This window comes from Arachis ipaensis, chromosome B1 (assembly GCF_059453495.1).
Source record: "Arachis ipaensis isolate K30076 ecotype BB chromosome B1, ASM5945349v1, whole genome shotgun sequence".
NCBI lineage: Eukaryota > Viridiplantae > Streptophyta > Magnoliopsida > Fabales > Fabaceae > Arachis > Arachis ipaensis.
This window is the reverse complement of record NC_142436.1, coordinates 146,180,061-146,203,645: the sequence shown is the minus strand read 5'-3', so window position 1 is coordinate 146,203,645 and position 23,585 is coordinate 146,180,061. Positions and strand designations below refer to the sequence as shown.

At 35.1% G+C, this 23,585-nt stretch overlaps 3 protein-coding genes across 5 annotated transcripts; 1 reads left to right on the top strand and 2 right to left on the bottom strand.

Annotated features, from left to right (window-relative positions):
* Positions 1 to 6,135: 6,135 nt before the first annotated feature.
* On the bottom strand, positions 6,136 to 11,250 carry LOC107639238 (PAS domain-containing protein tyrosine kinase family protein). The gene is made up of 13 exons (XM_016342721.3): positions 10,360 to 11,250; positions 9,677 to 10,091; positions 8,949 to 9,597; positions 8,626 to 8,666; positions 8,262 to 8,330; positions 8,068 to 8,168; positions 7,868 to 7,946; positions 7,656 to 7,754; positions 7,407 to 7,475; positions 7,270 to 7,319; positions 7,089 to 7,170; positions 6,857 to 6,951; positions 6,136 to 6,763 (listed from the first exon to the last, which is right to left on the bottom strand). Exons 1-13 carry the CDS (start codon positions 10,782 to 10,784, stop codon positions 6,637 to 6,639), a joined length of 2,301 nt encoding a protein of 766 aa, XP_016198207.1. The 5' UTR covers positions 10,785 to 11,250; the 3' UTR covers positions 6,136 to 6,636.
* Positions 11,251 to 13,427: 2,177 nt separating this feature from the next.
* Positions 13,428 to 15,163, top strand: LOC107639229 (organelle RRM domain-containing protein 1, chloroplastic-like). The gene has a single exon (XM_016342710.3). It carries the CDS (start codon positions 13,802 to 13,804, stop codon positions 14,984 to 14,986), a length of 1,185 nt encoding a protein of 394 aa, XP_016198196.1. The 5' UTR covers positions 13,428 to 13,801; the 3' UTR covers positions 14,987 to 15,163.
* A 3,016-nt stretch (positions 15,164 to 18,179) lies between these two features.
* Positions 18,180 to 23,302, bottom strand: LOC107639214 (ATP-citrate synthase beta chain protein 1). Of its 3 annotated transcripts, none has more exons than XM_016342690.3 (17): positions 23,148 to 23,302; positions 22,181 to 22,293; positions 21,961 to 22,063; positions 21,775 to 21,840; positions 21,562 to 21,685; positions 21,339 to 21,473; positions 21,018 to 21,078; positions 20,860 to 20,936; positions 20,582 to 20,737; positions 20,354 to 20,482; positions 20,086 to 20,218; positions 19,883 to 20,010; positions 19,560 to 19,665; positions 19,370 to 19,446; positions 19,194 to 19,264; positions 18,812 to 19,096; positions 18,180 to 18,668 (listed from the first exon to the last, which is right to left on the bottom strand). In XM_016342690.3, exons 2-17 carry the CDS (start codon positions 22,278 to 22,280, stop codon positions 18,593 to 18,595), a joined length of 1,827 nt encoding a protein of 608 aa, XP_016198176.1. In that variant the 5' UTR covers positions 22,281 to 22,293; positions 23,148 to 23,302; the 3' UTR covers positions 18,180 to 18,592. The 3 variants fall into 3 exon arrangements, with proteins under 3 accessions (XP_016198176.1, XP_016198184.1, XP_016198190.1); XM_016342698.3 differs by lacking the exon at positions 23,148 to 23,302 and adding an exon at positions 22,558 to 22,598; XM_016342704.3 differs by lacking the exon at positions 23,148 to 23,302 and adding an exon at positions 22,442 to 22,483.
* Between the last annotated feature and the right edge of the window lie 283 nt (positions 23,303 to 23,585).

Genomic DNA, 23,585 nt, shown 5'->3' with positions numbered 1-23,585 from the left:
AGTTTGAAAATCAAGATTTTAAAAATTTTTGTGATGAACTTGGAATAGCACATAACTTTTCATACCCAAGAACACCTCAACAAAATGGGATTGTTGAAAGAAGGAATAGAAGCCTTCAAGAAATGACTAGGGCAATATTTTGTGAAAATGATGTTGCAAAATTTTTGTGGGTTGAAGCTGTAAATACAACTTGTTATATTTTGAATAGAACCATCATTCGAAAAGGTTTAAAGAAAACCCCATATGAGCTTTGGAAAGGAACCCCGCTCAATCTTAAGTATTTCCACATTTTTGGATGCAAATGCTTTGTACTCAAAAATAAAGAAAATCTTGGAAAATTTGATCCAAAATCTTACGAAGGAATGTTTGTTGGATACTCTACCACTAGCATAGCATTTAGGGTTTATCTCAAAGAACATAGAACTATTGAGGAATCTATACATGTGACTTTTTGTGATACTAATTCAATTTCCAGTGCCTCTTTAGATGATGATGCAGAAAGTGAAGCTGACGTGAACCATCAAGAAAGTCAAGAAAAATCCAAAATTGTCCCAAGTGATGAATCTGTCCGTCCAGAAATATCTCATCAAGATGGAAGAGACAATTCAGTTTTGTCTCTTGAACAAGCCAAAGAATTTAGAACAGAGCTGTCTATTGAAACTCGTCAAGACAGAAACTTTCCTCAAAAGCCACGTGAATGAAAATTCTTGAAGGATTACCCACATGAATTCATCATTGGTGATCTTTCTCAAGGCATAACCACAAGATCCTCAAGCAAGAAGCAAACCGAGTCAAGCAATGTTGTCTTCTTGTCCTAATTGGAGCCTCTCAATGTGAAGCAAGTTCTTAAAGACCCTTCATGGGTCAAAGTCATGAAAGAAGAGCTAGCCCAATTTGAAAAGAATGAGATTTGGACTCTTGTACCAAATCCAAATAGTAAGAAGGTAACCGGTACAAAATGGATTTTCAAAAATAAATTAGGTGAGGATGATAGTATTGTTTGTAACAAAGTTAGACTAGTGGCCCAAGGTTACGATCAAGAGGAAGATATTGATTTTGATGAGTCATTTGCTCCGGTAGCAAGAATGGAAGCAATTAGGTTGCTTCTTGCCTATGCTACCCACAAGGACTTTAAAATATTTCAAATGGATGTTAAATGTGCTTTCCTTAATGGTTTTATAGATAGGGAAGTATTTGTGGCTCAGCCCCCCGGTTTTGAAAGCAAAGAGTTTTCAAATCATGTTTTTAAACTCTCTAAGGCTCTTTATAGCCTTAGGCAAGCTCCAAGAGCCTGGTATGAAAGGCTTAGTGCCTTCTTGTTGGAAAATAAATTTCAAAGGGGTACCACCGATACTACTTTATTTATAAAAGAATCTAATGATGATATCTTGCTTGTTCAAGTTTATGTGGATGACATTGTGTTTGGCTCGGCCAATGAATCCTTGTGTGAAGAGTTTGGAAAACTTATTATTAGTGAGTTTGAAATGAGTTTAATGGGAGAATTAACCTTCTTTCTTGGTCTTCAAATTAAACAAACTCCTAATGGTATTTTTATTCACCAAGGTAAATATGTCAAAGAGTTAATCAAGAAACTTGGTCTTGAAAATTCTAAACCAATGGAACTCCTATGCATCCAAACACAAAACTTGACAAGGATGAAAATGGGAAGGATGTGGATGAAACAAAGTATAGAGAAATGATAGGATCCCTCATGTATCTTACATCCTCTAAACCGGATATTGTTCAAAGTCTGGGTGTGTGCTCAAGGTTTCAATCTCACCCAAAAGAATCACATCTTTTGGCCGTTAAAAAAATCATTAGATACATTAAAGGCACATGTGATTTTGGCTTGTGGTATCCTAAATCTAATAAATTGTGTGCAGTAGGGTTTTGTGATGCAGATTATGCGGGAGACCGAGTGGATAGAAGAAGCACTTCCGAAATGTGTTGCTTCTTTGGAAGCTCACTAAACATGTGGTCAAGCAAGAAGCAAGCCACAGTTGCTCTGTCCACGGCTGAAGCTGAATATATATTAGCCGTTGCATGTTGCTCTCAATTCATTTGGTTAAAAACTCAATTGGAAGATTACAAATTGAAAATCAATAGTATACCTCTGTTTTGTGATAACATGAGTGTAATAAACATTTCAAAAAATCCTGTACTGCACTCTAGAACCAAGCACATTGAGGTTCGATATCACTTTATTAGGGAACATATGCAAAAGAGTACTATTGATATCCAATTTGTTAAATTTGAAGAGCAACTTGCTGACATCTTTACTAAACCACTGTGTGAAGATAGATTTTGTTCATTGAGGAACAGTTTGGGGATGATGGATTTGAGTTTTGTTGAAAAAATATAATTTTTATGCCTCTGTTTATTTTTGTCTCGTAAGCAGCAGGGAGAAAAATCTGGACAAGTGATGAACTCTTTAAAGGAAGACTTATATAAAGCCCAGAAAATTTGTGGATTAAAAATGAAGAACTGTGCCCTATTGCCCAACATGCTGTAACCACCTTTTAGGCCTATGTAAGACAAACTTTGTTCACATGATATGGGCTCATTATCTTTAAATCATAAAACTCTTTTAATTTTTGAAATTAATTTTTCAACATACCATCACTTTACTCCATTTCAAGTCATGTCAGTTTTAATCTTTTGTCATTCCTCATGACTTGTATTTTCAGTTTTCATGTTTTTTAAAAATTCAAATTAATTTTTGAAAACCGTTTTCATTAATGATTTTGCTTTAAAAGAGAAGGTTTGTTCCTAGCATTAATGATAGTTCTTTTACTCCTAAAAAGTGGATCATATTAGAGGGTAGCTGTTTGTGACACCCTTGTTCTTTATACTGTTTTGAACTCCATTCCCATATCTTTAGCTTATGACTGTGTGAAAAGTGATAAAAGGAGTAACTTGCCATATGGTATGTTTTTGACTTGCTTGATTGAGCATTTTAATGTTAATTTGAGTAATGAGCATGTTGAGAATAAAGTGTTCTCAATCAAAGGTGGTGGTGTACCGCAACATGCTAAAGGTAAAAATGTTCTCTTGGAGTTTGCTACCATGACCAAGCAAATGGTAAAATCTAGTAAAGAAGCTAGAAAGCTTGCATTGCAAAATGAAAAGGCTTGGCTAAAATCTCCTGAAAGGGTAAACTTGCTCTTAAAGCATTTGGATTCAGTTGATGAGGACATGACTCCTTTCAAGAAAGAAGATGATGTTTTGGAATCTAATGAAGAAAATTTTGATGCCTAAGTTTGCTCCTTGTTGTTGCTGCTGCTGAATGTTCTGTTATTTTGCTCTTTGTGTATTTGACTCAGTGGAACTATTTTCATTTGTCTTGGATGACTGTACCAAACTTAACTTTGATGCTGTTTTATTTTATGCTTGAATTATTATGGACTGCATTGTTTTTCTCCATTTTTTTGCAGGTCCCTCCTTGATGACAAAAGGGGGAGAAAAAGATTAAAAAAAAGCTGAATTGAAATTGAAATTGGGGTTGCTGGTTGCTCTGATATAGCTCTGATTCAGTTTATGCTCTGTTTCATTATTTTTTAGCTGAGCTCTATTTATGCTCTGTTTTATGATCTGTTTTAAGCCCTGCTTTGATATGCTCTACTCTGTTTTCATGCTCTAATTTATTGTGTTAAGCATTTTATATTAGTGGATTAATTTCCATCTGAGCTTTGAATATAATAATCTGCTCAAGTACATGTGTGATGAATTACGGATTTATATTAAGATGTTTCGATAATCCTTTTCACTTATGAAAATCTGGTTCTGTTTTAAAAGCTCCATTTTTTTTTAAATTCTTTTTGGAACTCTTTTGAGCATGGATACAGGTGTTGCTTCCTTGATTATCTTGTTAAATTAGGTACACATTAAAGGGGAGCTTACCAAAAGGGGGAGAGATTTTGAATATTTTTAAGGAAAGTTTTCTAATCCTAATCCTTTCAATTCAATTTTAATAATGTTTGTCATCAAGGGGGAGATTGTTGAGTTTGAAAAACTTATATTTAATTAAATGATGATCAAACATTATTAAAATTATTATTAAATGTCTTATTTAATAACTTTCAATGGGTTGTTTGATATTTTTAGTGTGCAGGAAGAAAAATAAAATTGTTATCTTGGTTCAAGTGATGAAAGTCCAGTTTGGTTACTAAACATGCTTAGCCCAATAATAATTGTTCACTTCAAGTGACTGAATATTAAAAGAGAAAGGAAACCAAAAGAGCCTAAGTCTCTCAAAGCCCAATATTAATTGTTCACTTCAAGTGGCTAAAAGGCAAAGAAACTCAAAATGGCCCAAAGATTTCAAAAGCATGCTTCGTTGCTCCATGCCTTGGTTATTTTCAACTCAATTAACTTTACTCTTTGGTAACCAAAAGTCTGACACGTGACTTTATGCCTTGGTAACCAAAAATCAATTCAATTCAAATTATTTGCATTAAAAGTTTCACGGTTATCTACTTCCCATTGTGGAATAGAATTCAAAATTCAAATGGATTAATTGCTTGCATAGGTATCTGAAACATAAAATTAAATTGAGTTAATTTTACATTGAATGCTTTGTTTCTTCTCTCTCTTCCCTCTCTTATTGTTTCGGCTGTCACTTCACTCAGAAAAGAAGAGTGAACAAATTATCAGAGAAAAGAGAAGTACAGAAAAAACAGTAAAACTATGAAGAAGAAAAAGGCTAGGTTGATTATGGCATTTGCAAAAGGAAGATTTGAAGCATGGTGTGGCTAAGATCTTTGCCACTAAAAGCAAGATTTCAAGAAGAAGCTTCAAGATCTTCATACCAAGAATAGAAGCAATCGGCCTCGGTCAGAGAAGAAGATCTCTATGGTAAAGTTCGTTTCTATTTTTGTTCATCCAAGATAGAAGGTAGCTACTGGAGCTACGTAAAAGAAGAAGCAAATATAGAAAGGAAGGAGCTATCAAGGATCAGAGATTCATCAAGGGTCAATATTCTTTCTTGGAGCCAAAGTTAAGATCAAGGGCTGAGAATGAAGAAGCTTGATGAGAATGGATGAGAGAGGTACATGCATGTTGGTTTGCTTTTCGGTTTTCCCTCTCTCTTCTCTCTGTCTGAACCGCTGCTGTGTGTTGGAGAAGATGTTACTGACTTGGTTGAACCGGTTTTAACCTTAAAAACTTCCCCTTCTATAATAAGGATGAACGGCCAAGGGTTGAGACAAGAAGAGAAAGTGAAAGCACAGAGTTCTCATAGCTACCCAAGCTTCCTGAGTTCTTCTCCTTCAAAGATGTTCATTTTGTTTTCTTTTTCTTAGTATTGTCTGTCTGAGTCTCATGGTAAAAGGCAAACATGGTGAGGTTTGTAAGAAAAAGTCAATGAGAGAAAAAAGGCCGTGATCAATATTAGAGAAAAAGTCATAGATGTCTCAGAGTTTTTTTGTACACTTATTTATTGTGTTTCATGATCCTATGGGGATTCTTTTGCAAGTTGGGTTAGAACTTTGCGGTTGAAAACTTAGTATGTGACCAAATCAAGTTCAGATTTAGGGATAGAATCTTGATTTGTCCCAGATAGGAATGGGTAGTTCCTAGGAAAAAATTGGTATATGTAATCTGATGATTATAATAAAATTCCGTCATTATTGTGATGGAGACTGGATGTAGACTGCATTGCAGTTAGCAACTAAATTAGGATACTTCTGGGTGTAAATCTCTCTCTCTCTCTCTCTTCTACTTCTATTCTGTTTCTGTTGCACTGGAGATAAAATTAAAAAATATCTCCTAATCGGTTACGAGACAAAAAAAATGTCTCTTGACTGGTTATGAGACAAAAAGTAGAAATATCTCCTAAAATAATTTAAAGAAGCAGAAATTAATATACAACAAAAAAGGGGCTAAGATTCAATCCCCCTTCTCTTAGCCACTGATTACCATCTACATCCAATATTAAGAAAAGCAGTCAGCCATAGAATGTAAATGCATGCATTTGACTAAAAGTATCTATGACTATAATTATTCAATTAGTTGAAATCAAAACAGGTCAATCAAATTCTGAATAATTTTCAAATGACAATGGGATTTGGCTAAGACTAAGTAGCAATTCGTTGCTTAAGTGGATAATGATACAGATCCAACTATAGCTAACAACACTTTTATAAAGATGACAAACTTTCTTCTTCTGATCTACTAGTCAAATGAAAACTATTTTTCTTTCCCTTTTGGTTTCACTATCAGCTGTACAACTTTTAAGTAGTGGTGCAAACTTTTTGCATAGAAAGACTACATATATATTTTTTTTTTGAGGCCGTGGGAATAATCAAATCCAATTGAAAAAGACTCAGTTACAAGCATCACCACCAATGAATTGAAGAAACATTATGGTGTCACTAAAGAAAAATAAAATGACTAACCCAATCACCATCAAAAGTTTAGCAATCTCCCCATCTATTATTTTTCCAATCATTCCAGCCATCTCCCTTCATTGTAAGGTAAATGTTGATGAACAAAGAATTCAGAGCACCAATTCTAAATGATTCCAAGACCATCTCTTTGGATCAATTCATTTACTCGTTTGGTAAAGTATGTGCCAAAAATATCCTTATGCCTCGAACACACGACAAAAGAAAATAGCTCCAAGGTTGTGTCTACTGTCTAGGACTCCTTTTGGGGGCTTTCCCCTCCGGCCGATCGAGCAGCTTGGAGCTGAATGGCATACTGCCTTTGCAGCTCTCTAAGCTTCTCGAGTAGTTCCCGGAATGTTGGACGGGAAGCTGGATCACTGGTAGAAACAGATGAAGTTGTAAGTTATAATACTATTTCTTTTGGATGAGAAATAAAAATAGTTTTTTAACAAAGAGACGAGCATGCACACCGATGCCAGCAGCTCTCAATTATAGAAGCCCATCGTGGATCAACATCTTTTGGAATTTCAAGTCGCTGATCCATGAACCCCACGGCTCCAATCACCTGCAATGTTCCTAGACGAACAATTAATCTATATGCACCCAAAGTGATACACAATTCATGTGATGTCTATCATTCTAGTTTGAGTATCTATTTTTTTCAAGATACTTTCAAGGTTTACATAAGCATGAAAGCAATACCTGCATTGAGTTGAGATTATCCCAAGGGATCTTTTCGGTTGCAAGTTCCCATAATATTACTCCAAAGCTGTATACATCGGACCTGAAGTTCCCAAGGACAAGCAAAATGAGTTTTCAAGGACTCAAATTTCTTTAACAACATTTGACAGAAATCAAAGAGGACATAGGTTGGAGGACATACTTCTCATCTGAGGGTTCGTTACGAAGAACTTCTGGTGCCATCCATTGTGGCTACAAAACAGAAAAATGCTACAATCAGAAAGATGTGTTGACAATTTTTTTAGCAGCCAAAACATAAAGAGAGACAGATGAACCTACTGTGCCCCTCCCTGTCTTCGTCGTGAGAAATGTTTCATGCTTAAGACGTGAAAGACCAAAGTCACAAACCTGTAAAGACATGTGATGATATTATCTAGCTTCATTGAAGACAATGATAGAAACATGTACCCAAATAATAATAATAACAATAAAAAACAGCAATGCTAGAATCATCAAGCAATCAAGTGAAAGTTTGAAACAGTACAACCCAACATTACAGAAAATGTTGAAAAGTAGCGAGTAGCACACCTTTACAGTCCAATTCTTATCAACTAGAAGATTTGATGACTTCAAATCTCTATGGATGATAGGTGGATTGCAGTGATGAAGATAATTCACACCTCGTGCCTGCAGACAGAAAGTATTCTGTAAGCATACAACAGTACTTCAAACACAGAAATTTTCTAAGGCATCAACAAAAGTCAGGGTTCTGATGGCAAATACTATTACCGAATACTCACAATATCCAAGGCCATATGAACTCGTCGTCTCCAGTCAAGTTTCGGCGTGTTTCTGTGTAACAAGCGACACAAGCTTCCACTGGATTCAAAAAGGAATGCACAGAACACTAATCAGCCCAACTGAATACTCTTTTGACTTGCAAAACAAAAACATCATCAAAATGCTATTAAATGGGTCATAAGAGAGGTTCAGAACAAACCGTGGGAGAAACTCTGTCACGATGCAGAGACGTTGAGGTGAAGTCACTGCCCCCATAAAGAGAAGAATATTTGGGTGCCGAAGCCTTTTAATAACAGAAACCTTATTAAAAAAGAAAAGAAAAAAGATGAATAAAAACACATTTATAATCTGTGTTCTAACCAAATCAGCAAAAGAGACTACGTGAAAGCATACCTCTTGTCTGAAGGAAAGTATCACATCATCTGAATATTCTTGCTTTGAGAATACCTTGACCGCAACATCCTGAAAAATAACAATATAAGTTGTCTGTGTAGTTTCTGAATGTTTAAAAAGCTTATTCAAACATTGTCAGGTTTACAATCCTTCTAGAAATGCTGTGATCCCTTAACTTAATATTTAATAATGCTCAGTTCACACATTAAAGAACCTTCTAGTTGCAAATTCTGAATGTATGTACATGTATATATGAAAAGAAAATTGTTGTTGATATCTTAAGTTTTTCTACATTATTAAGTCCCAGAATAATGCATTATGCATGTATCAAAACCATAAACTAAAAGAAGAGAAAAATACATACTGATCCATACCACAGAGCATGATATACAGTTCCACAGGAACCTGCAATTAAAAAATAAAGTGGTAAACAGGTAAAGCATAAGAATGCAAAATGCAAGTAGGTGCTATATAAAAATGACCAGAAATCCATAAAGAATCAACCAACTCAAACATAAGAAGTCCAATTACAGCTAACATGTCAACATTCTTTCTGGTAAATACTAGTTCTTTTGTTAAAGCATGCATTACTGTCAAACGGTTTTTTTCTCAAGAGTCAAGAATGTCAAAAACTTATTCTATAACTGATTATTAACAAATAAATGCTTTAGTTAAGAGCATGACTACCTTGTCCAATTTGTTCTCCAATAGTCAGGTCTTCCCACAAAATTTCATAATCCAAGCAATCAGTGTCCACATCCACTTTATTATTGACAGCACAACTTCCGGCACTTCCACAGCTGCTGGCACTACTTGTGCTGTTAATATTGATGGACGAGGACCAGGATCCTGAAGTCTCATTGTTACTAGGGCGATTCCTTTCACCTCCTTGTCGTTCTTGCTTCTGATTAACTGACTGATTTTCTTGATGATCATTTGACAAGAAAGACACAGCAACACGGACATCCTTTGCCTCCGATCCTTCTTGATCATTTGCTTTCCATGGCCATGCCATTGTTTTCTTTTGAATCCATGCTTCAGCCCTAGACGTTATAATCTTGTGAATAGATTTTCCTTCACTATCATCGGCAGATTCTTTCAAAGTTTTTCCTTGGGATCTTTCCTCACCATGAGAAAATATACCAAAAGGGGACTGCATCACATCACCTCTGGGTGTGCTAGCTCCACTGGAATTAGCATCCTCTCTGTGGTCTGCAACACCAACTTCTGAGAAACTATGCTCAGATTGATGACTTCCTCCGTTCCCGCTTTCACGATCACCGTTATTTTCTCCGGTCCGGATTCTTGACTTAACTTTGTTACTTACCTTTGATGCCTGTTTAATGGTTCTAACATCAAGACATGCTATGCTATACTAGTATAAATTACAGAAACATGAAAGTTACAGCACTAACCAAATTCGAGAACTTGGATGCTATAGAAGTTTGGAGAGGCTGCTGAGTATCAAGGCCAAGTTTATTTGAAATGCTACTTCTAAGAGGCCTAGAGCCTGAACCTGATTCGGCATTGTTTGCACCCAAGCACGGAACTCTCGTTTCAACGAAGAGCCGCGAATCACTCGAGACACAGATAATCCCAACTAAACTTCCATCATCATCATAGAAAGGAGTATTCGTCGCCACCACCAAGAACTGCTCTCCCATCTTATTCTTGACCGGGAATTGCCCAGTCCAGCTCTCTCCCATTACGACACGGTTCACAATATCATCAGCCAAGGCAAAATCCCTGGGGTCAACAATCAGCTCAATCCCATCCTGCCCAAGAGCTTCCTCCGCAGCATAACCATACAGATTTTCGGCACTTGGGTTCCTGCAAAATCATTGCAAATCAAATCCAAGAGAGTGAAGGGGCGGAAAAAACTCTAAATGTAGGTCCCTCACTCCCCATAATTCATGCAATCAACAAGACAATACAGGACAGACCATATCAAAACCAACATGCACATCCATTTTTAGCTAAGGACTTGTCATCTCCAAAATCCAAATCATATATACACAATTCAACAACCCATAATAATACTTAACCACACCCCATTGCAACAAAATGAAAACTTCTAAACAAAAATAGAAAGACTGACCAGTAGATTATCCGAGAGGTAAGATCCAATATATGAACGGACTGTCCCATTGACTGCAAAATATTAAGATACTGTCTATCAGTAAAATTCACGGCGGAAGGACCACACTTTGCACCACCACCTCCTTCACCTTCTTTTTTGGGATCACTGCGACTCTCTCTCTGCAGAGGTGAAGATTGCTTAAAGGAACAAGAGCCTCTCTTCCATGCGGCAGCTGAGGCTCCATCGGCGGGTCCCCTCTTCGGCGGTGCACCCAATCTAGAACGCTGCGGAGAGACGGAGTGAGACCTCTGGCGATGGTGGTGGTGGTGGCTTCTGGTGGCATCAGAAAGCTTGAGCCTTGACATCTCTTGCTTGAGATGCTCGTGACCTTCCTCTAGCTGCTCGATCTTCTTCATAAGCTCTTCCGTTGGTGGCGTTCCCATTTTTTCTTTTCTTCCTTCTTCTTCTTCTCTTCACACAAATTCAACTCAATCTTTGTTTTTTAGATGTGCCTCCCACCAATAACAACATTCATTTCCATCTCACACTTCCACACACCCACACCCCATAAAGAAAAAGTCTCCAGCTTTATTATTCACTAACTCACACACACTCTCTCTCTCAGAATGCTAACAGAAACCAGAAAGAGATATGTTATGGGTTGAAATTGATTAGACAAACTTTATTTCTCATCATTTTTTTCAATTGGATGTCCTATGTCAATATCTCTGACTCTCTCTCTCTCTCTCTCTCCTCCGGTCAATAAAGCCAGACGTTATTTAAATTTTTTTTTTATTATACATATTTTTTAAAAAATGTCTCTTTTTATTGCTTGCATTTCCTGGTTTATCTGCTTCTTCTTCAACCCTGGTATTGTGTTGTGTATGAAGTTAACTGTTCTTTGGTCTTATCATTAATATATCTCAATCCAGCTATTTGGAGCAAAGCAAGAGTTAATGATATAGTAACACTTCCACGCGCCAACTCGCGCGTGTAAAGCACAGAAGCCTATAGTCCAATCTGCAGAGCGCGTCACCATTCCTAACGGCCATTAGAGAATTTGCTTCACTGTCGTAAACTTATTCTGTCTTTTTATTATAAGTTGCTTCTTTGATATTGGTTCATTCTCACATTACCAAGTTAGCACTTTTTATTTTATTATATTTATTGATTATATTTTCTCTCAGAAGGCTCCATTTTTTTTTTCTAGTTTTATTCAGTACATGATATTTCCTTTTTTTTCTCTTCAAGTTTTTCTTTTGTCTGCAAATACTTTTTTTTCCTTCCATTTTCGGGTTATGTTCATTGGACTGATATCTTCATGTTTATGGACATATTAGAAAAACAAAATACCTATATTTTTATTTCTCACATTTTTTTTTCATTTCTTTCCTCCACGGAATGTTTCAATTTTTTTACTTATAAAGATACATAGTCGCCATTTGGTCCTAGAAATCAAAAGTCTGTTGCATTAAAGCTGTCTAAATCAAATATAGTTTTGTGTCTACTGTTTTGGGTAGATAAATCTGATTATCACAAAAAGAAATGTGTCATTAAAACAGAAGAATCTATGGGATTTTTTTTTTAAGTTTTTTAACTACATATTTCAATTGATTGAAGTATTTTAAAAAAAAATATTGATTTATAAGTTATGACATAATACCTTAGTATAATTAAATTATATGGAGAGCAAAAAAAGCATATCCATATTTTAAAAGTAATATTTAAAATTTATTTTATTACCTTCATAATTAATGATGATTGTGTTACATCATATCATGAGCACGAGGTATGGACATGTTTTCTAGAAGCAAAATACTCTTTTATTATTCAAATCCTATTGTGTGTGAAAAGTGAAAACACAATACTACTTTACTTCTATTAGACTTCAATTTAACTAATTTCGTGATTACTCTTTACTCAAATATGTTTTTTTGAGTTATCAATTTAACAAAAAATTATCTGTGCTTTATAAATTTAAAATATATTGTGTATGTGTTTTATTTTTATTTTTGAAAAGTTAGTGATGTTTTAAAAAATTGATATAAATTATTTTTTAAGATTACTTTATACTTTTAAAATTAGAGAAATTTTCATATAAATTGATATATTAATGAATATTTATATTTATATATTTTTTATATATTTATATTTATTAAGATTATTTTAAAATAAAATAACAAATAAATCCTTAAAAATTTACGCTTCAAATAAATTAGTTTCTAAAAGAAATACTAATAAAATTTTTTACAATAACTGAGAGATACATTATGACTAGGATAAAAAGTCTTAATTTAAATATAACTTATTCATATTTATTATCTTATGAGATTTTATTAGTGTTTTTTTTCAATGAGACTTTATTAGTGTTTTTTTTCAATGACTAATTTGTCAAAATCTTTAAAAACGTATTTATCACTTTATTCTTATTTTAAATATTAAAAATAATTTTACCAAATACAATTTTTTTTAGTTTGTACTTATTAAAAGTCTCTGTCTTTTGTTTGTTTTAATTTACCAAATATAGTTTTTACAACTTTTAAAGAATTATATTTAAAATGTTACTTTTAATAAATAAATATTAATGTATGAATATTATTAATACTCTTAATATTTTTTATTTATTGAGTATTATGTAACATTAATAAATGACAGATGTACAATAGAATATAAAGAGGTGGCTAGTATAATAATATTTTGACTCGAAATTGATGTGGGAGCAAGTAGAGTTAGTAAGTTAATTATATTAGTTAATTGTAATAAGGGAACACAAGTTTCATATTGTTTAAAATAGTGAACTTTGTGTTATGTATTAGTCTCACATCGTCTAAGTTATGAAGGCTTTTCCTTCTTCCACTTATATAAATAACTTAAGTACCTTCTATTTATAAAATAGAATTAAACCGAATATGAAATAAATTATGTGTTTATTTTTCTCTAAAGTCTCTGAAAGTTTAGCCAACCAAAATAAATTTATGGCTAATTTTACTATAATAAAATGGTTAACCTTATTAAAATTGATAAATCTAAATTATGTCAACGTAGTACCGTCAAAAATTATTATATCTGATAACATCTCCAGAGTCACACACGCAGTCCAGCGCCACCAACAGTGTGAATGTGTGATAGAGCTCTCCACTCTCCACTCTCCTTAGTCATAGCCCAAGACCCCTCCACTCTTCGCCGGCGGAGCGACACAACAACAGTGGCATCCCGTTCAGCCCTCGCGACACAGCAACAGTGGCAGTGCGGTCGCCTTCTCGCCTTCCTCCGTTCCGTAGCCGCCGCCTCCGTTGCCTTCCTCCGTAGCCACCGTTTCCTTCCACCGTTCGCAGCGCCGTCGCCTTCTGTGCAGTTCCAGAGTCGAAACAGTTTAAAAAACCGAAAACCAAACCAAAGTGCACCGCAAACACCTCTAGTTTCGGGTTAGCCCTTTTTCTTATCCAAAAGGGAAAAAAAAATGGAAGTTATGTCTTTTTGTGTCACATTCATCAAATTTCATACATTTGCCTTTCTGAAACCAAAAGTAGCAACAACCCAAATTCAGGGCCTTTCACTACCCAATAATAGGAGCAAACATTGCAATCTTTATTCATCTTCTTCTTCATCTTCAAGAAGTATAGCAGCAACAGCAACACTATACCCTTCCACCACACAGAAGAACCGCCACTGGATGGTACTCATGGAGCCTCCACCTCACGGTGTCACTTCCAAGTCACAACTCATCGATTATTACGCCAGCACTCTCCACAAAGTCCTTGCTAGTGAGAGAGATGCTCAAATGTGTATATATGATGCTTCCTACGATACACACTTTGGTTTCTGTTGTGACATTGATCCACAAATAACCTCCCAACTCACAAGTTTACCGGGGGTCTTGTTAGTTAGGCCTGATCCGGATTTCAGTTCTTCGGAAAAGGACTATAGTCTATCAAGTGGTCAAGAAGGTCTGCTATCGAATTCAAAACTACAATTTGAAACCAACATGTTATTCTTTCTTGAGAATTCAAAGCATTGGCTTGTTAGAATTGATAAACCTGCTGTTGGGATTGTTACAAAGGCTCAGATGGTCGATTATTTTGTTCAAATATTGACCAAGGTCATGGGAAACGAGAAGGATGCTCAGATGTGCATATATCATGTTTCTTGGAAAAAAATATTTGGTTTTTGCTGTGAACTTGATGACGACTGTGCACAGGAGTTAGCTGGTGTGCCTGGTATCTTATCAGTTCAACCAGATAATAATTTTGAGTCAGAAAATAAGGATTATGAAGGTAATAACTTGGAAAACAGTTTGAGTGTGCAAAAATCTTTTGAAGCAAGTCAGGCAGCTCCCCTGCGAACGAAAAAGCTTTTTGTGACAGGACTATCGTTTTATACATCTGAGAAAACCTTACGCGCAGCATTTGAAGGCTTTGGTGATCTTGTTGAAGTCAAAATCATTATGGATAAAATTTCCAAAAGGTCCAAGGGTTATGCATTTGTTGAGTACACCACAGAGGAGGCTGCAAGCGCAGCATTGAAAGAGATGAATGGCAAGATTATTAATGGATGGATGATAGTAGTGGATGTTGCCAAGACTAACCCACCAAGGCACAACAGGGTCATGTCAGGCCATCAGTTTCACAAGCCAAAAGCCTTTTAAGGTATTAACTATTTCTAGCTCTCCGCTCTTATTTATCTCAACCTTTTTAATATCAGTCAAGATAATACAAATCGAAATACTGCAAAACATAATAGAATTATGTGCAATTGTTATAGTAAACTGTTCTCAACCTTAGGAGTCATTTCTATTTTATTTATGTTTATCCTGTCTTTTCCAGAGTTAAATCTTAATATATTAGTTGACTTGGGCTTGTATTAGCAAAAAAAATTATATTAGCTATCTTTTTATATTTTATTATAAAACTGTCATTTATTAGTATTACACAATATCCAATAAACAAAAGTAGTAAAGGTACTAATAGTATTTATACATTAATAATCTCTCTTAGTATTCATACTTTAATAATAAATTACTTTTGAAAAATCAAAATTTGACCAAATCCGGACTGAGTTTATTATAAGAGACTTTATTTAATGAATTTTATTTATTTGTTCCAAAATACTTTTGGCATCAAAGTGCTATTCAAAGTTATTAATACTAGTATTTAAATAACTTTATCACAAAAACTATATGAATAGAAAAACTACTAATATCTTCACATTTCACACACATCATTTTGTTATCTTTAAACTACCAAAATAGTTCGGGAAATTTTATATCATTGACAAAATTTATATCATGGAACAAATATCTTTTATGATTTTTTTTTAATGATTATTATCTAAGTATGATAAGAAAATAAAAAAAATGAAAGTTTCTCATAATAAATACGAATTAAACAAAATAATTATTAAAAAAAAGAGATATTCTCCATATTTATAAGCAATTTTGGCATCTAAGTTCATCCAAATAATTTTAGGTCACGCGTTTTTTTGGCTTTCTTCTTTTCTCACGCTTCTTCTCTTCTTCTTCTCTTCTCCCACGCGCTTCTTCTTCTTCTCACACTCGTTTAAGCACGGAGCGTCTTCTTCTTTGGGTTCCTCCTCCTCATTCTTCTTTTTCGCGTTCCTTCTCCTTCAAGTATTTTCTTCTTATCATCATTCTTTTGTTGTTTGTTGTTGCTGCTGTCCTCCTTCTCTCTCTAGTGAAGAAGCAGTAGAAGATGAGGAGGAAGAATTTTAAATTGTGCATAATAAAAATGAACCGAACATGTTATTATGGTGAAACAATTGTATACTACTAAATGAATAGAACATTATCCATTATATAAATTCAAATTCGAACAGCTTTCTGCATAATGAACCGAACAGAAACAATTGTATAGTACTCAATGAATGAAACATAATCCATTATATAAAATCAAATTCAAACAACTTTTTCTATAATGAACCGAACACGTACTCATGGTGAGACAATTGTATAGTACTAAATGAACGAAACATAATCCATTATATAAAATCAAATGCATAATGAACCGAACGCATACTCATGCTGAAACAATTGTATAGTACTGGATGAACGAAACATAATCCATTATATAAAATCAAATTCGAAACACCTCTGAGTACAATTTAGAGATTATCAATTCAATTCAACTCGATTCAGATTCAAAACACCTACGTCCATTCAATTCAATTCGATTGAAAAAATAATCCATTAGCAAAATGTTGGTGTTGTTGGTGATGACGATAACGAAAGAGGAGAAGAAGAAGAAGAGAAAGAGAAGGAGAAAAAGAAGAAGAAGAATATGCGTGAGCGAAGAAGAAGGAGGAGGAGGTATACGTGAATTTGAAAAAAAAAAGATGACGTATGCGCGTATTTGAAAGTACAAGAAGAAGAAGCACAGGGGAGAAGAAGAAGAAAAAGCGCACGGAGGAGAAGAAGATAAAGCGCGTGTAATGACGCTTTTTTAATGAGAGTAATTTTTGTTGGTGTTAGACCTACTTATATAAAACTTAGATGAAAAAATATTTGGATGTATAGGCCTTTAAAAAAAATCTAAAATGCAACAAATTCACTATCAATGTTAAAAAGAAATGTTTATATATTGTTAACATCTTGAGTAATGGATTAACATACAAATTTTATCCCAATTATTTATATAATTATCAATCGAGTAATGAATTTAAGATAATTTATTTGTAACTTTTATTGTTATTTTTTAATCTAAAAAATTTACATTTTGAATTAAATTTAAATAAAATTTACACAAAATTATCATAATAGTTTGTTATAAAATTAAAAAGCTAAAGAAACATAACGAATTATATATTAAAACTAAAAAATGATCATTTATAAATAGTAAGGATAATAAAATTTTTTTTGGTGACTATAAGGATAACAAATGAAAAAGTATAAGTAACCAACAACATTTTTGAACAATATGTAAACAATGTGAATTAATAGGGTTAAAAGAGTAAATTTAATTAGTAACATTAAATTAAGGTGTAATGTATTTTTATTTGATTGATGGTTGTTCATGTTGTTCAAGATAGTCATTGTTTACCTAACACTTCCCTAAATTTGAATATATTGAAGTAATATTAGATAAATTTTCTCATATATTCATGACAGAAATGTAATCAATTCTAGAACAATCAAACAACAAATCATTAAATATAGTATAACAATTGAGTAAATGATATGGTTCATTCATAAATAAGTGGGTTAATTTACCCTAGTGCGATGCTGGAAAAGGAAAAAGAATATATAAAAAAAATCGGGCTTTATCTCCCTCTCTTTTGAGAAACTAGGTACTTAGGTAGAGGTAGGTTTATTTAGTAGGAGTTGGTTTCGTGCACATCATCAATAAGCCATAAGGGCGTGCACGCACACAATTTTGCCAGGCTTGAAAGATACATTGATACAATGAACAAAATGGAATCTAGGTATATTTTCCTATTTTAGGTGTATCTATAATTATATTACTTTTTAAAGGGAAGTGAAGGCTGCAGTGTTCAAAACTTGAAATTTTCCCTTTGCCTTAAACAGAAAGCCTCGTTTTATGATTGTGATAGTCGCATCACTATTTCCTGCCATGGGTGATCCATCTCTAGGAGCAAACAATTGGTATTGTAAGATATGCTTAGCGGAACTGAGTTGTTATTACATCCCACAGTTAGCTTTTTCCCCTTCCCTTTCTCAAATAATGAGATTATGTACGATTAATTTAAGAGATGTTTACACAAATTAGGGTAGTTATGCCGAATCCGATGTTGCTAAAGCAGCAACAAATTATTCAATCGCTTAAAAAGTAGATTAAGAAATGTACGTGAAAATAGGTGAAGCTAGCTTTGACTTGTGGGTGCACCGTGCAGTCGTGCCACACAGAAACAACTTTATTGCAACTTACAAGATTACAATTCTTTCTTACTTGAGCATAAAGTCATAAACATACAGGTGCAAATTACAAAATAATGCGCTCGAACTTAGTGATTGCTCCTTTTTGAAGCCACAATTAGATCAGGGATCAAAGTTTTAATAAAGAAAAAAGAAAAACTTTAAAATAGACTAAATTATTTCTTAACGGAATTTTAATATAAATAACTTACAGTGGAAGATGACTAGCAAACAATAGACCGTAACACTAGTCTAACAGCACAAAAACAAAACCAAAAAGAATATATCCCTCCAGTATTATGCACTATGTCCCAGCATATTGCTGATTTAATGCATGGAGAAGTTCTTCAGTCAAACTAAATCCCCTCACTTTGTGTAAAGAACATCCTCCCATGGGTGGCGGTAGAGCGGCTGCTTCAATCTCTTTTGGTCAAACGTATGCCTGAAATTTTTAAAGAGGAACATTAACATCGTCTAACTATTTGTATATATATGTACGTGTATTCAAAAACTGCTTTGCTCTACAAGATGTTAAAATAAAAAATTGCACTTGATGAAAATTATATAGTATTGAACTAAACTCACCCAATCAGACCAATGGAACGTGCCAGAACAAAAAGCCCATTCAGATAGCCGATATCCACAATTTCATCAATCTCTTGTTTGGTGAACATTCCACTTCCAGCAAGAAGGTCCAAGAAAAGGGACCCAATTGCACCATCCACGTTTAGAACCAAGTTATTTGCCTTGGTGAGGGTGTAGTCTTCAACTTGTACAGCATATTCAATGTATTTCACAGAAGGAAAATGCGTGCGAGCAAACTTCTGTAGCAATTCGACTCTCTTATCTTTGTTATCCCTGCTCTTGATTCTATTTTGCAGACCCAAACCAAGCTTCATACATTTAGATTTTTATGGCAAAAACATAATAATTATAAATTAGCACACAAACAGGAAGTATGCATTACCTGTGCCCTATTCCTGGCACACGAATGCCTTTCTTCTTCATACTTTCTACAAACTCATAAGGTGTAAGACTCTGCAACAAGTGAAAAAAAAAAACAGAGTTATGCATGTTGAAATTCTAGATGGGTATCAAAAGCTAAAGTATACCAGCTTCATAAGAAAGGCCTATTGATCATACCCTGTCACAAGCATCCTTGAAGTAGCGAGCAGCATCATCAACAGCGCCCCCAAATCGTGGACCGATTGTAAGCAACCCTGTTTTAGAAGCACATTTCCCACCATTTAAACCAAATACTAGCATAAAGAATCACTGTCTCCTAAAGATACTAAGCATACCTCAGCTGTAAAGAGACTGAACACTGTAATACCTGATACAAGACAAGAGACAAGGTCCTTCCCAGCCCTCGCTGTCACTATGGCATTGTGAGCACCAGAAACACAAGGACCATGGTCGGCACATAGAATGATGCATATCTGTCCAATATAATACATCAGCAAACTGAGAAGCTGGAGGAAAGTATTCAATATTTTCTTCGAAAAGCGGTATCTAAATGAAAAACTGGCAGTACTATGACATACTTTAAAAAGGCTTGAGGCTAAGCACAAGCAATTGCACATGTTTTCGAGACAGATATGCCGAGAAATGAAGGGACAGAAGAAGTTTAAAGGACTGGAGCATTAGATAGTCTACCTCAATAAATTGAGTGCAATAGCGGGGAAGGCTGCGTTTGAACCACAAAAGACAGATAACATCACCCACACCAAAACCCTGTTCGATAATGGAAGACATTGGTACACCAGCATAGCACGGCTCCTCACCTAAAATATGGAAGAGAACCTTAATACAACTACCAAATCTGTGTCTAGGAGACAGAGAGACAACTCAATGTATACCTCTGTCATCAGAGATGGTGGAAACGATATGAGTTGGAGCGCGGACTTTTCCATTCCTAATTGCAATGCTAAGGTCCTCAGGGATAGGTGGAGGGGTGAACTCCTTCACTTGTGTTATATTCCCTTCTTTAACCTTCCAAGAGGAAACTCAACCATGATACTATAGCTAAGGGAAGAGAATTTTCTAAAACACTGCTCCCTTCTGGGGCTGGGGAGAAGGTAAATCTCAAAGAAAAGGAAATTTCAAAGATACAACAAGTGAACTAACCAACTTGTCATATGTTTCCTTTATTGCATCTTCAAAAGATTCATATGACGTGGGAACAACAGCTCCAGCTTCCTTTAGTGCCTGATTCTTTGCTTGAGCAGACTCCATTTCACCACCACTTTTGGCTCCCTTGATTTATGGAAATGCCAACAAATATTAGGAACTGCTCCTCTTATATACCAGTGTTTTAATTGTGAAATAGTGAAAGATAATGAAGCAGTGACGTACAGCATGACCAAATTGTACTTCAGATTTGAAGAGTCTTGCACAGGTTCCACTAACCCAGGCAACAACTGGTTTTGTTACTTTCCCTTCTTTTAGGGCTTCCACAAGAGAATACTCATCACGCCCACCAAGTTCCCCAAGTACTACCATCATTTTGACCTGAGGTTTAATGTGAATCAAGACTAATCAATGACAAGAAACTGTGGGCTCTAAATTACAAGCAGAGATTTATGATTAGTTGATATATATGCAGTACCTCCAAGATAAATGCAAAAATTTACCTGGGGAATGTTGTTAAATCGCAAAACATGATCCGAAAGTGTGGAACCCGGAAAAACATCTCCTCCGATGGCAATGCCTATAGCAACGGCAGGATATAACTCAAAACAAGCAATACAAAATACAAAATCATAAGACTAGAATTCAAACTCAGTGGCACCTTCATAAATTCCATCAGTTACACGGGCAATAGAGTTGTACAATTCATTGGACATACCACCCTGCAGTTCAAAAAGTTGTTTTCTCTCAAAACCATCAAATATGTCGTCAGAACAGGCCAAGAGAAATAAAGCTCAAACTCCGAATTTATTGTGACTATAACTACCAGTTGGTATAGAAACAATTCAGTTATAAAATCTATGCATCAGCGAATATCTTGGACACCTTTTGCACCTTGTTAACACCATCTGAAAAAGGTTTTTCCCCCACACAGGAGAAAGATGAAAATGTATATTTAACAGAAAAATGATTATAGACATACAGATTTAGAAACAAATCCGACAGATCCAGGCCTGTAGAGCTTGCAATGAATTATATTGTCGATTGTTCCAGCTGTGTCACCTATCTTAAAAGCACCGGCTTGAATGCCTCCAACAGTGGCTGGGCCAATAACAACCTAATATATCAACATTAGCTCAAAATAAGTATTCCAGGATAATCTATTCAACTATTAGGTAGGTTTGAATTTTCATTTCTTCTCTAACCTTGTTGTTTGTCCGGGCATATGCAATTAATTCCTTAGTGTCTAACTCAGGTACACCTTCGGCAATAATAGCAACAACTCTGATTGTTGGCTGCTTCAGAGCAGACAAGGATGATGCTGCGGCACTGCAAGTATATCAAACTTCACGTTTACTGTGCAAGAACAAACCCAGAAAGGCCTCGAATCAAATCAAAACAGCAACACCACCACTTACCTTCTAAATGATGCAAAATTGATGAACACATCAGCAGTAGGATGCGCAGCACAAGCTGCTTCAATGCTGCAAAAGAAGAAAAACATACTGCTATGAACACATTGCACTACGACAAACAACAGGTTATATAAGCAAAATCTGAAGCAGGGAAGAGGAATCTTTAAATTATGCATGAACTATTCATACGTAGAATGAACTGGGATGGCGATTTCCTGTTGACCAAAAAAGAGCTTCTGAAATCCCTCAGAACCAGGATTAATTATTCCAGCAACTGATGGTGTTTCCCTGCCTATAAATAAAAAATTGGAGCTTCCATTAAAATTGAAAACTAAACAATGATCAGTGTGTAGTCATATAACTCGTTAATGTTTGTGTGGAGGAATATGATGAAAGAGTCGACACAAACCACAAAGAAAGTCAAAATCAAGCATCCGCTGGATGGGTAGTTGCTTGTAGTTGTAGAATAAAGCCTGTGTGTTACTGGAGAATAATTGTCCTGTCGCCATGACAAAGATATACCTGGTGACATACGAGTGAATTACTTTCTAGTTGCAGCAGAAACCCGAAACAGTAAAAATATAAAATTTAATAATATATCCTGTATAACAGTCAAATCACAGACAGAGGTAAGGTTGATATTTAAACTTAAACATTAGTAAACTAATACCCTTAATAATATTATAGAAAATCATTCCGAATTCCATGATATAAAATCTGAATAGAAAAACAAAGCAGACGCGGGAGTTAGAATGCAGGAAAAAACAAAACAGGAAGAGAACAAACCAGAATGTGAGGCCTCTTTAGCTTGAAATAAAGGGAGGAAATGAATTCAAAACATACATTGACGAAGAAAAATGGACCCTACCCTATCACTCACATTCTCGCAATCGCAATCAAATGAACCATAATAATAATAACAAGAAAATTTTTTTTTCAACAAAACAGATCCAAACCGGGACAAATATTAAACTATACCAAATATTAAACTAACAAGTTACCCCAACGAAACGGACGTGACGATAGGCTTTACTAATTACGCATTAAATTAAACCAACTAAAATCTAACGTTCATCCAACACATGAAAAGCAAAGCTCAGCTACCACCAAATCGAAGCGTAACGCATTTAAGATCCAAACAATGAACGCAAATACAAAATTCCGAATCCGGCATTTCAAATGAAGGAGTAATGAAACATGCATGAAAGATCTAGCGAATACGAATGCGAATGCTCACGAATAGCATGTGGAATGGAAGTGGCTAAACGTGAACCCACACACATGACAGGGAATCGGAAACAACAGCAGAGGAAGGAGGGAGATCTGAGATTGGAAACGAAACGAAGAAGACGGAGAGAGAAAGAGAGAGAGAGTACCTGGTCTTGGCTTGGTGTGGGGAATAGAGTGGGAAGAGAAATGCATGAAAATGGGAGGGAGGGGATTTATATGGCAATGGCAGTGAAAAGGATTGAGTGTGTCACGTGGCGCGTGGCTGTTAGTTAGCTCACGAGTCACGACCTATGAGTCTATTATGCATTTATAACTGTAACTGCTCTTATCGTTCAATCGCAGACACTGCCCATGTCTCAACAGATACATGAACTACGGACGCTCTGGGACATATTTCACACGAGGCATTGACACGTGGGTTTTTTGTGTTTAAAATAAACCAGTTTCACTACGAATCCCAAGTATTTTAATCAAAATTCAACAAAAATGAAAATGAAAAGGAAAATCAATGAATGATTTTAGGTGGAAGTATTTAATTTTGTTAGTTATTACTAATTATGAAGATAGTTTTGGGTTTATTGATC

Coding starts and splice junctions, on each gene's coding strand:
- LOC107639238 (XM_016342721.3), bottom strand. CDS start 10,784: ATGGGAACGCCACCAACGGAAGAGCTTATGAAGAAGATCGAGCAGCTA. Junction 8,667..8,948: donor TGGAGAACAAATTGGACAAG/GTAGTCATGCTC, acceptor TTTTAATTGCAG/GTTCCTGTGGAACTGTATAT. Junction 6,764..6,856: donor ATTGAGAGCTGCTGGCATCG/GTGTGCATGCTC, acceptor TGTTTCTACCAG/TGATCCAGCTTCCCGTCCAA.
- LOC107639229 (XM_016342710.3), top strand. CDS start 13,802: ATGGAAGTTATGTCTTTTTGTGTCACATTCATCAAATTTCATACATTT.
- LOC107639214 (XM_016342690.3), bottom strand. CDS start 22,280: ATGGCGACAGGACAATTATTCTCCAGTAACACACAGGCTTTATTCTAC. Junction 21,841..21,960: donor GCCATCCCAGTTCATTCTAC/GTATGAATAGTT, acceptor CTTCTTTTGCAG/CATTGAAGCAGCTTGTGCTG. Junction 21,686..21,774: donor AATTTTGCATCATTTAGAAG/GTAAGTGGTGGT, acceptor ATATACTTGCAG/TGCCGCAGCATCATCCTTGT.